Source organism: Centropristis striata, chromosome 19 (assembly GCF_030273125.1).
Source record: "Centropristis striata isolate RG_2023a ecotype Rhode Island chromosome 19, C.striata_1.0, whole genome shotgun sequence".
Classification (NCBI taxonomy): Eukaryota; Metazoa; Chordata; class Actinopteri; order Perciformes; family Serranidae; genus Centropristis; species Centropristis striata.
The window spans coordinates 15,341,757-15,354,408 of NC_081535.1; the positions used below are offsets into that span (position 1 = coordinate 15,341,757).

Here is a 12,652-nt window from a genome sequence, read left to right on the forward strand (position 1 = left end):
ATATATATATATATATATATAAAATTAAATTATAATCACTGAGTCATTAATGTGTTCATCACTTTAATGTAGCTAATTGTATTTGTTTTAACATTCTTAACCTACAAAAATACATCATCAATTATTAGTTGATTGATATTTCTGAATCCGCAAAGTAACTAAGTTATCAGACTAATGCAAGTTATCAAACCAGTGCAGTATGTACTTAGTTACATCCCACCTATGCATTCAATGCAGTAGTACGGCACAATGTATCACTATTAGGCTACTTACAGTGTCTGTGTGGTGACTCACAGTATTAGAGAGTGTAACTGAAGAAATGCTGTGTCATTGTCCTGTACAGTGTCGGAGCACGCACATCATCACACTGACTACGTGGGAACAGGTGACTTCAGGACTAACCTGTAAAGGACAAATAAAAGAGATTTAAGTGGAACTATGCTGTGATGGATATTCTCTGGTAAGTATTCTATTATCTCTTTCTATAAAACTATATTTTATATTAAATGTATATAATATATTAGTTTTTAAACAGACAGTTTTGTGACAAACAGGTTTTGGTAACTAGTATTATTGTGATTGTGGTGAATTTCCCATAAACAGTCTTATTTTTCTTCACTGTGGTGAGAAACACATTTTAATAAAGTAAAGACGTATAACATGAACATATAGAGTAAGACTGTGGGTAAAACAAAGCGTGTTAAACTTGATAGGGGTGGGATCAGGTTACCTGACACAACATCATCTCAGGAGCAGTGTGGCTGATACTACGCACAGATAAAAGAATAATTAATGTCTGTTTTCATGTGGTGTTCGTTTAGCTCTGCGCAATTGCGCTGAGCGGATGACTTCTTGCTGTCGCTGCTCAAAGAAGAACAGGGCAGCAGGATGACTATACCAGAGAAATCAAGGTGCTGTTTGTTTGGGTTAAATTGTGTTTTGAAATAATGATTTATCTATGTGGATCTGATGGCTAATCTGTCCTGTTTTCTTTACTGTGCAGGGGTGAAAGTGTGGACAGTCTCTAGTGATGAAAAAACATTCAGTAAAGTTCCTCAATAATTCCTCTGGACGGAAGAGATGCCCACATTTCCCCTCCACCTTTTAAGTTTATTCACTTGCAGCATGTTGATCTCAGTTGCTCTGCACTTGTTATAATGACGACTCGTCCGAAAACGCCCTGTCGGGACGTTGGATGATGTCTGACAGAAGACAGGTGCAGCTGTGGCTCAGAAGTGCTTTACATCTTCTGTTTGTACCAATTATTTATATGGTAGAAATGCAACATCAGAACATGTAATCAGATTAATTAAATAAAAAAAGTTGTTAAAATCATGTGTGCCATTAAATTGTGCTTACACTGTTTCTCCAGGAGAGGTCCTCTCTTCTCTTCTGACACTCTCTTTTTCTGAGTATCTGGCGCCATCATGTGGAGGAAAAAATACATGCAATTCCCTGCTGACAAGAAGAAAACTGGTTAATTTTCTTACTAACGTGACAATGTTAAAGTAATATGATATTAAATTTGATTATTTCAGAACAAGCTTTTACACTATGGCTTAACAGGGACATTTTCATTACTAAATAAGAGTACATATTATAGATGTCAGCCATTCACAGCTTAGTGCACATTATATTTTTTAAGATAAAAAAAAAATCATTATTCAGTATCCAGCTTTTATCCCAAAGCTTCCAACAATAACTGCATTTCAAATGTGAAGATATAACCCAAAAAATGCAGGGTAGCTACGTAAAATCCTCAAAAAAAGACAAGAAGAAGAAAAACCCCCATTACATTTTAACGTTAAAATGTAATGGTTTTTCTTCTTCTTGTCTTTTTTTGAGGAATTTGAGGATTTTATGGAGCTACCCTTGCAATTTTTTGGTTATATCTTCACATTTGAAATGCAGTTGTTGTTGGAAGCTTTGGGATAAAATCAACAGTTAAATAAATCTAATATGAAATACACATTTTTTTTCTTTTTAGAAGAGCATTACATGAAGCAGATTAAAATGGATGTCTATGAACTGAGCAAGCCAAATCACTTCTTACATAAAGGCCAGGTTTACTCTTATCTGGACAAGTTTCCAGTCCAACATAGTGAGAGAAAAAAAGACCATTTCACACCTGTTGCATTGAGCCAATGAGCTGTTAACCTGTTCAGTTTTTGACCACAGTATCCCAAATACAAACTTCTTTCTGGTTTTCACTTCTCAAAACTGACACTCTACTGATAAGATCAACAAAAACAAGCCATTCAATTACATTGATGACATTACCAAGATTTGTGTTTCTTAATAATGGTTATACTTTTTAAAGTGTTTGAGTGATGGAATTTGTATTTTTATTTCAAACTTGGTAACCTAGACTATATTACATTATTATTAAAATAGACTATGCTATATTATATTATATTATATTATATATACTTATATATATATATACTGTACTATATCATATTATACTATGCTAATATGCTCTGCTATCTTACCACATCATAAACAATATTTTTTAATTATTATTATTATTTTGATTATTATTTTTTGATGAAAGCCACTGTCAGCCAAAGAACAGAACAGGAAAAGACAATTGTTTATAAGTCTTAAGAGCAGCAACAGGTGTTTTGATGGGCGACTTCCTACAATAAAAACCACCATATGTATGTAATACCATATCATATTTATTTAGAATAGAAGAAAGCACAAATGTATTTACATTCACATGTACAGTAGCATACAATACAATTTTACAATTACACAACAGTATAGTATACAGTCTGTGCATTAAGGTTAAAGTGACAATTTTCAGTTTACAGTGTGAAAGGATGCAGCTGAAACAATGTACACTGGTGTCCCTTTTTCCCGACTTACTGTACAAAACTGACTGTTGTTTTTGCCTGAGCTGGTGAGGATGTGATGGAAATAATAAACAGTGTCAAAATGAAAATATCTTTAGTGATATATGACAGCTGGTTTAAAGATTCCACAGAGAATATCAACTTATTTGGGAAATATTTGTTGTTTTTCAGCTTCAAAACACATTTCTGCTGGAGTTTTAAACACATGAAAGCCAACAAACAAGCAAATACAAATAAGGCAACATATTCATAAGTCTTTGTGAGATGCTTTACTGTCACATCAGCTCATTTATTCCCTTAAAGTTTATGCCTGTCTTATAATTTCTCCACTACAGCCCTAATCTAAAGTGCAACGTTGTCCTGCGTGACCCTCCCTCCGCGTGTCTGTCATCATAGCACCATGGTGGGGATGTGGTGCACCAGGGGCATCTGATGCTGGTGCGGCATGGCCGTCATCTGTGGGGGAGGAGGGGACACTTTGGATTGCACGTCAGAGTTGTGCACCACCGGTTTGTGCCGCGCGCTCTTCTGGTGCGCCCTGAGGCCCGCGAGCTGGGAGTACGCGCTCTGACACACGTGACACTTGTAGGGCCGCTCGCCGGTGTGCAGCCGGACGTGATTCCGGAGCGTCGAGGACTGGCTGAAGCGGCGGTTGCAGAAGCGGCAGACGAAGGGTTTGTCCAGGGTGTGGATGCGCATGTGCGAGCGCAGGTTGCTGCGGGAGTTGAAGCCGCGGTGGCAGATGACGCAGCGCATCCGGCCCGCGGTGGTGGCGGGGGCGGGAGGGGAGCACGAGGAGGAGCCGTCACATGAGTGGGGGTCATCTGGGAGAGAAGACACAGAGGAGGGAGAGGAGTTAGACTAGTGTCACAGAAGAACTCAGAGGATTTACTTTGGTAAAAGTAGAAATGGGCCTACCAAAATTAAATAAAACATAGAATGAAAAAAATATTTTTGGACCTGTAATTATTATTTCAATCATCTATATAAATTCTACAGAGAAATATGAATTCAGTGCTTTTACTTTAAAATAGCAGTTTTTCATGTGCATTACTTAGTGATTGTTTGATATTATGTGTCCTCAGTTTTGTATGTAAATTGAATCATTCGCTCAAAGTAATATTCACTAAACCAGTTCATTGGCTTAATTAGTTGATATTTCCAAGTAAAATGTAATTGAGGGACATCAGTGAATCTGCAATTTACTTGTGTATTTTAATTTTTTTTTAAAAGTGGTTCTATTAAATAAATATTACTTAGAAACATTCTGAGTAAAGATTACAAACACTCTATGTGTGGTAAAACTTGCCCATTTTTTTTCTCAGTGTAATAACTAATCATATGTCAATAATAATAAATATAACGATACTTCATGTATTATGGTAATTCAATAAATAAATAGTCTATAAAATGATTGCATGATAAAGCCTAGTTTTGTATACTCCTGTTTAAAAAGCCCCCAAAAATACTATTATTTAAAAATAAAGTGAAAGTGAAAATAAATAAATCATATAAATAAATAAAATAAATGAATATTCAATATGTATGTGCAATTTTATTTGATGTAATTGTGTATCGCAATATCACTAAATAGATTAATCATGATACAATTCCATTAAAAGACAATGCATGTCATATTAAATTACTGCCAGAACTTATATATTATTATGCATATTTTCTTCTTCTTCTTCTATCAACGGATACATGTGAGAGCTTTTTAATCTTCAATGTGGAGGCAATTTAAGATTCATCTTGGTTGATTAGTAGTAAATAACTCCATCATATCTTTTTTTCAAATAAAAGTAACTAGTAACCGTAATGTTTCTCTCTGAAATGTAGTGAAGGAAAAGGATAAAATGGCATTGAATGGAAATATTCAATTAAAGTACAAGTACGTCAAAATTGTGTTAAAGTACAGTATTTCAGTAAATATACGCAGTTGCTGGTGCTATTTAAAGAAACATCAAACATTTTTATCTAAAATTGAAACACAATGAACAAGTGTCTAACAGGTGTTTGCTTTAATGAGCCTCACTAAAGCCTCCAGGCAGATAAAACTGGCTCTAACAGCTCTGATATTGATCTGTAAAATGACTCACCACTCCTGGTTTTCTTCAGGTGCTCCTCATCTGTTCCTGGAACTCCAGGGATTCCCAGGAATGTGTTGTGGGTGTTTCCATACCAGACAAGAAGCTCCTGGTCCGGTGGGATGGTCTGAGGAAACAAGAAAACAAACAAGGTCAGATAATCAATATGTGACTTCAGCATGCTGCTGTGTGACTCTCTGTGCACTTTTCAAGGTGCATTTTCAAGCTTTCCCAGCACCTTACGAGTTTAAATAAATTAACATATTTATATACAGTAGGCTGCATACAGTGTTCTGATTATTTCACTTCTTCATCATATTAAATTATATGTTATTGTGCTACAAACATGTTTTGGGACAGAATTCCACAGAAAGTTTTCAACGTTTAATGTCTTAAAATGTGTCATCTGTTTGTAAATAACTAAATTTGCAATCAACTTTAGAAATTCTCCTTTGGACCAGCAGGTGACGCTGCTCTAAAAGACATTTACATTGTTGGTGGTCGTTACTAAAATCGCACAAAGGCCCAGTCAGCGTTCCCAGGCCTCCAGTATTATTCTGACAAACTTAAAATTACTTCTCACCTCAACCGCCTTGTAGAAGATGCTGCTGCCGATCTGCACCACCTCCAGGTTCTGCTCCTGTTCGTTCCGGGCGCATTTTATGTAAGTCATCCAGCTGCGCTGGTCCTCCTGGCTGGCATCGATGAAGTAACGCACCGTGCCGTCCTCATTGAACACCTGAGCGCGCACACAACAGCGAGGAAATCAGTGTCAGAGTTATATATATATTTTTTTTAAAAGTTATAAAACGCTTGTGTTTGTCCTGCAGGCTGGATATATGAACTCACCTCCCACATTAGGTTGTTATTCTTGAGCAGGTCCACGTGTTCAGGGGACAGGACTCTGCCTGTGAAAGGGCCCATCTCGGTGCCTGCTTTGATCCAGGTCTTGGAGAAGATGCCCAGACCTTCTCCAGGGATGGAGCTCTGCGCGATGATCACCTCACTGGGTAACACCAGGCTGGACAGCTTCTGCACCTCTGCAAAAAAAGAAAATGAAAAGAAGAAATGTGAGCATAGAACATGAAAACTAATAAAATGTTAGAAATAAAAACTGTGCGTAAAATCGATTCTGTAAAAATGTGCATGCGTATAAGCGCACAAAAATGTAACTCCTATAAAGCAGACTGTTGTTTCATAGACGCCACAGAGTCTCATGAAACAGGACTGCTGGAAAAGTTGTGAAAGCAGCAAATGGACTGGATCTTATTTTAGTCACGAAATATTAAGCTACACCTTATCCTCCGTTTAATTCGATTATCTGCTTGAATTGAAAGTTTTTGTTGTGCACAGAAACTCCCTCGGAAAGCATTTTCATCCGCATCAGAAAGGAAGAAAAAAGAAAAAAAAATCGTGCGCTTCTTTAATGTCAAAATCAAAGATTTTTTTTAGGGTGCGAAAAAAAAGCCGAGGCGAATAGGGGGTTAAATGGTCCTCTATTGCCCAGGGTCCAGCAATTTGTCATGCTTCAGATGTGATATTCATTAAAGTTTACTGGAAAAGAAACGGCTAATTCCAAATTCATTATCATTTTAAGAACTTTGTAGCAATAAATTTGCGCTGAATGAAACGAGGACTTGTTTAAAAGACTCAGGAATTTCTGCAACAAAAAAATGGAAAGGCGATTAGATGGTTGACATGCAATGAATAGCATTAGATTTAGCCTTCACGGTGCATTATGCGAGGAACAGCAAATCTTTTAAGGAGAGAGAAAGAGAAAAGCTCCGGAGCCCCATAGCTGCCAAGAGAGGAAAAGAGACTGTCCGGAGATTGATGAATGCGGGATAAAAACCCGGGACATCTCAAAGAAAGGGAACCTTTCTCTCCTCGAGGTTTAAGTGGAAACTTTCCCAGGTCAAGCACAAAGTTAACCAAATGAATTTAATGCCCTGCGTCTTTCAATCAGCGGCAGTTACACGCCTAACAAGCCTCCAAACGCGAGGTCTCCAAACTTTCAAGGGTTAACGCGTTAAATGGGTCGAAATAAAAGCAGAAAAATTGAGAAAAACAGCAACAAGTTAGTGGAAAACTTTTGGGAAACATTTTGAGACGAAGAGTTAAAGTTATGGCAGTTTCTTGTGCAGGATTGTTGGGACAAAACGCACACATTTAGCTGTCAGATGAAATATTAAAATGTTCCTCTTGGAGTTCTTGGATTTAAAGAAATGTGAGAAATTGCATAAGAGATAATGTAAGCACATTTTTGGAAAAAATCTTTAAAGCATGATTTTTATTCCCACGAATATAAGCTTATTTAACTTAAATAAATAAAACGCGTAAAACCATTCAAAATTAAACTGCAAACCCGCAATGAAAAAGTTGGAAAATAAGCATGCACAACATAATAATATAATCAGGATTAAAGTCAAATTAAAGTAGTCCCATAATAAAGCAGCCTACCTCCGGCGAAGGACTGAGCCAGCACCTCGGCGGTGAAGGCGGTCTTGGGGCTGCAGCCGCTGCCGCTCTGCCGCTCCTCCGCCAGGTGTTCGCCCAGCACGTTCCTCCACCTGCCGTAAAGGAAGCTGTGCAGGATGTCCGAGGTGATCACGTCTGACAGCGCGCGGCTCGGACACTTAAATCCAGACTTGAGAGCCAAAGCGTCTGCGGGTAGCACGGAGCCCATGTTGCAAAAATAAAAAAAAACCTGAAATGACGAACAGCTGCAAAGTGGGGCGATAAAAAAGAAGAAACAGAAAAGAGTAGAAGAGGTGGTGGTGGACACCCAGAGCTGCTCCTCACATGTGCGTCCTTCTGCTCCAAACTGTGTGCGCGTAAAGCTGCCCTGCCTGGCTGTGAGGGTCTCTTTATATAAGTGGCTAGTGTGACCCCTGTCTAATTACTTATTAATGACACACCCCTCACCGCGTGGACCTGCCCGCTGCGCGCGCGCGCGCGCGCACACACACACACACACACACACACACACACACACACAACATTAACAACACACAGCAGAGAGGATCAGACTGGGCAAAACTTTATTTTAGTCGTTGCTTGTAATTAAATCTAAGTTTTTTTAATTTTATTAATGCAACATTTTTTTGCAAAGCTGCAAATGCATGCATATTGGATAAAATGACAATATATACCTTTTTTGCGTGTTTTTAAGCTCTAAAATTAAAAGTTTAACGTGCGTAAAAAGCTTAAGGGTGGCGCAAAAATAATACTAATAATAATTTAACTGTTTAAAAGCATGCACAGCCCACTAAAGATATGCAACAGGGTTTAGAAATGTAGAATATTACAAAATAATAAGGAAATAAATGAATACAAATAAAATAATAAAATTAATTAATAAATATAATTTAGTGTGACTTTAAGTGCAGATTTGAGTGATTCTGTCCTCAGAAGTGGGTCATTAAGTCTGGGAGTCTCTCGCCCATTTTTTTCTCATGCATTTGGTATTCATTCGGTGGTAATATTATTTTTTTTGTGAGGAGTTAGCGCGGGAATAACAAGAAAGGGACGTGGAGTTTTTTTTCTTCTTTTTTTTACAGCATTGTTCGCATGCAAAAAATGCAAAGCTGCTTTGACGTGGTTCACTATTTCAAGCCCTTGTTGAGGTAAGCGGTTTAATATTCATGGATGTTCGGAGCCCCCTCGGTATTGTGACAACGTTTAGATGAGTATATACGGCCCTTTTCTTCTCTATAGTCGCAGTCCTCTGTGTTTTTTCCTCTCTTGCCTATTTTTCGGGCTTGATGGACTGGGGCTAAATGGGCAGTTTTCCTTCTTTTCCAGCAGAGAGGACATCTTTATTCCATCCCCGGCTCACAGGTTTCCTATTCAGCTCCCCTCCAAGTAATGTCAGGGCCCTGAAAAGTGCTGCAAATCAATCTTTCATGGTGTTTTGAGGGCAATTTGACATCCATGCACTCCTCTTTTCACCGCAACAACTACAAGGGGATTGTCCGGAAAAATGGGCAAGTTGTGCTCTCTCTTTTTCTCTTTCTCCCTCTCTCTTTCTGTGTCTTTGGGCGAATATGGATTATGGCAATGTAATGGGAAAGAAGATATGGCAACTAAATACAATAGCGGAGGGTTTTTTTGAGCTGAGGAGATAGTGAAAAGGCAAGGTGAGTGACAGGGCACGAAAAAAGATTACTGTGAAACAGCTGCTTTTTATGAGCGGGCCCCTCCTACATTTGTCTCCTTTTCCCAGATGAAATTTCTCTGCTCTTTCAATGGGATTCTTTCTCATCTAGATTGATTTACATTTATAGCATTCATCGCACAAATCCGAGGTAAATGGCGGGGGGACAGGGGGGTGGGGCCGCTTCTTTATTAAAGAGGAATTAAATGAATTGAATTGGGGTAACGCATGGATTTGATTTGCTTATTTATGCATTAACCTATGGCATTATGTGGAGCTGGTAAAGCCGCGGGCATGTCAGCAATAGCAAATCATCCTGCTTAGCTGTTCCATTGTAAAACCATTTAAGCTATTATTCTGGCCATTTAAAGCTTATCAATTTAATGTGGATGATTGACAATTATTGCACAAAGAATGCGGTAATTGTTTTATTTCAAAGAGCTGCTGGGAAACCTATCAAAGAAAAGCAGAGTTTAACGCTTATCAAGAGAAAACGAGTGAGAAAAGCGAAGAAAATGGACTCGGTCATGTTAAAATAATGCATGTGAACGTTTAGAGTTTAATTACAAAATAACTGAAAGTAAAAAGAAAGTAAGAAATAGGATAGGATTGGTAGATTTTGTGTAAAAAGTTGCTTTTTTGTGCGTATTTTGCGGCTTAGATATAAGAATTTATAGGAAAAAAATATGAAAATAATCCCCATTAAAACACACGTGGCCAAATATTCATAGTCACATTATTAATCAGTGACTCAGGCTTGCTGCTAGGATAACACACACACACACACACACACACACGCACACGCTGCCGTCCAAGCAGCTGGGAGGAGAGAGCGCAGAGTCTCCGGGGATCCTCCGCAGGGTCATTAAAAACAGATTAAGGTAGCAGCCACAGTATGCAGGAGACTGAAGATCCGTTCATCTGTTGCAAAGGTGAGAGAGGTGCTGCAAGTCCCTCCTCCCTCTTAGAAGAGATTTTTTCCGTGTGTCTCCCCCTCTGTTGTTGGACAGGACAGGACAGGGGGAGTGAGGACACCTGCTTGTTGTGGAGGAGCTGTGGACTTTATTTACACAGCGATGTTTGAAACAGTTTAGCCTGAAATATTACACATCTGCAACTGAATCGCTCAGTTTAATGCAAAAAACTCCACATGCATTAGATAAATTGACTGTTCTTCTTCTCTAAAATATGAAATAGCCTATACTTAATTCTGTAATATACATTTTTAATGCAGTGGTGGAAAGTAACTAAATACATTAACTTACATGCAAATTCAAATTATTAATACAAGCTAATGAATGAATATTTAATAATATAGATAATAATTAGCTCCACCTTTAACAGGTGCAACTGGGCCTTGGTGATAATTCAATATGCTTATTGATCATCTTTCAATGGAAATGTATTGTGATTAAATCATATATTGAGATATTCTGACATTTAATTGAAATTAATAAGCACATATTAACTTAAATATCTCAGAAAATCGGATCCATATTTATTGTTTTTTCTCTATAATTTAGCTTGAAACTTTATTTTGCACTAAATTACTTTAAAAACTGAGAAAATTCTTAGTACTTTTCATTTGAATTGATACAGAAGTATTCAAAATAGGCTTTCCCATGTGGTTATTTCATATTAACTATTGATTTATTTATAAGAAAACAATATATTTATCTTTGTGATATCAGGATGAAACATTTTGGCCCCATCACAAAAGCCCTACAGGTGCAACATGCGTGATGCTGGCATATTAATGAGTAATTATAACCCAGTAATAGTATATTTTATTCTGAGATGGGCCAATCTGTATAGTGTCTTTACTTTTGGTACTTTAAGTACATTTTGATAAATACTTTTGTACTTTTAGGAGATTTTGAATACATGCCTCTTACCTTTTTGCAGATTTGTGCATTTTCTATGGTATTGCTTCTTTTACAGAAAATATCTGAATACCTCTGCTGCTCTTAACAATCCAACCAGATCAATAAACCTTAATGAGAAAACCATTCATTGTTAAAAAGATGTGTTATTCAGAATTGATGATGCAGTGTTTGGGCCCCAGTGGTGGAAGACATATATTTTTATATATATATTTATTTTGTACAGATGAAGAAACATGATCAGATAAATGTATTTAAAGTGTCAGAAGTAGAAGTACTCATTGTGCAGAGTGCTTCTGTTTTAGGATGCATAACTGTATAAGTATATTGTTGTGAATGATGTGTTTTACTTCCAGTGCTGGAAAAACAATCTCCATTTTATACTAATTCACTGGACAAAAAAAGTTATCAGAATATTAGCTCTATTATTGCGTCATGCATCATATTTTATAACTCGATCATATGTTCTGACAAAAAAATGTATTAGACAAAAATGTGCAACATTTACCTCAGATTTGTAAAAAAAAAAAAAAAAAAAAGTAGCAGAAAGTGAAAATACTAAAATAAAGTCAGCATAGAAGAACAGTACTTGAGAAAAAAAAAACTTATACAACTTTTCACCTACAAAAACAGGGTAGATAATCTGAGTTTGACTATTTTATACAAAAAAATGCTGAGACAGCTGAAACTAATGTGTATAATTTCCCTGCAAAAGTGTGGGATATTCTTGTTTGAATTGTTTGGTCACAGTCAAGTCATAGACCGATGTGATGTATATATTTACATTATACGGATTATTGTGCAGCTAATAATCAGGGCAAATGAAATGACAAAAATCACAAATTTGCCTTAAAGGGCTTTAAAATCTGAACATTGGACCAAAATATTTTGTCACTTTCCTCCAGTGTCAGAAATAAATGGGGGCAAAGTGCAAAATTGTCCTCAAATTAAAGTCATGTGCTCCATAAAACACAATCAAGGGAGCAAATAAAAATATGTGTATGTAAATGACAAACATGAAGCGTGCTACGTCCTCCTTTAAATGTTTGTTAATATGGATGGTTCAAATGCTGCAGCATAAAAAGAAGCCCTGAAGGAGAAAAAAGGTGTCAAAGAATGGTGTGTATTAATAATTGTACCTTTCAACCTCAGTCTGAGAATGATCCTCGAACAACTAAATCATTAAATGGCCACAAAAGACCACCAGGTCAGAAGTGTCCTCGGGGACGCTGTGTTATAAAAAAGGAAGAGGATCAAAATCAAGGGCTGGATTTGGAAACAGCTGCACTGCATCAATGCAGAGGACAGTATGGGGCCACGCAGGGTCCACTGTGGCAGGAGTCTCCCCGCTGAGCGCAAAGATGTGCAGTGACAAAGCTGGAGGGGGCTCCGGAGGGGGACATGACAGGAGAGATGAGGGACGACGTGCTGCTGCTGCTGGTGGACAGTTAACGTGCATGGAGGGAAATGTTACTGGATTGGGAGCAGTGAGACATGGGAGTAAAGGGAATCTGAAACTATTGAAGCAAAGCAGGGGTGTATATTTGTCATGAAACTAAGAAACTATTCTGTAGTGGCCAAAACATTAAAAAACACCAGCCTGAAGAAAGAAAGTTAGAAAAGAGTGAACTTTAAATTTCTAATGTGACAATCATCACACCTGAAACC

At 37.5% G+C, this 12,652-nt stretch overlaps 1 protein-coding gene and 1 long non-coding RNA gene across 2 annotated transcripts; one reads left to right on the forward strand and one right to left on the reverse strand.

Annotated features, from left to right (window-relative positions):
• Nucleotides 1-321: 321 nt before the first annotated feature.
• On the forward strand, nt 322-1,437 carry LOC131992831 (uncharacterized). Its single transcript, XR_009396254.1, has 3 exons — nt 322-460; nt 822-911; nt 1,004-1,437. It is a non-coding gene; the product is annotated as an uncharacterized LOC131992831 (long non-coding RNA).
• A 1,234-nt stretch (nt 1,438-2,671) lies between these two features.
• On the reverse strand, nt 2,672-7,914 carry LOC131992712 (PR domain zinc finger protein 12-like). The gene is made up of 5 exons (XM_059358379.1): nt 7,406-7,914; nt 5,795-5,985; nt 5,529-5,684; nt 4,958-5,072; nt 2,672-3,682 (listed from the first exon to the last, which is right to left on the reverse strand). Exons 1-5 carry the CDS (start codon nt 7,629-7,631, stop codon nt 3,249-3,251), a joined length of 1,122 nt encoding a protein of 373 aa, XP_059214362.1. The 5' UTR covers nt 7,632-7,914; the 3' UTR covers nt 2,672-3,248.
• Nucleotides 7,915-12,652: the final 4,738 nt, after the last annotated feature.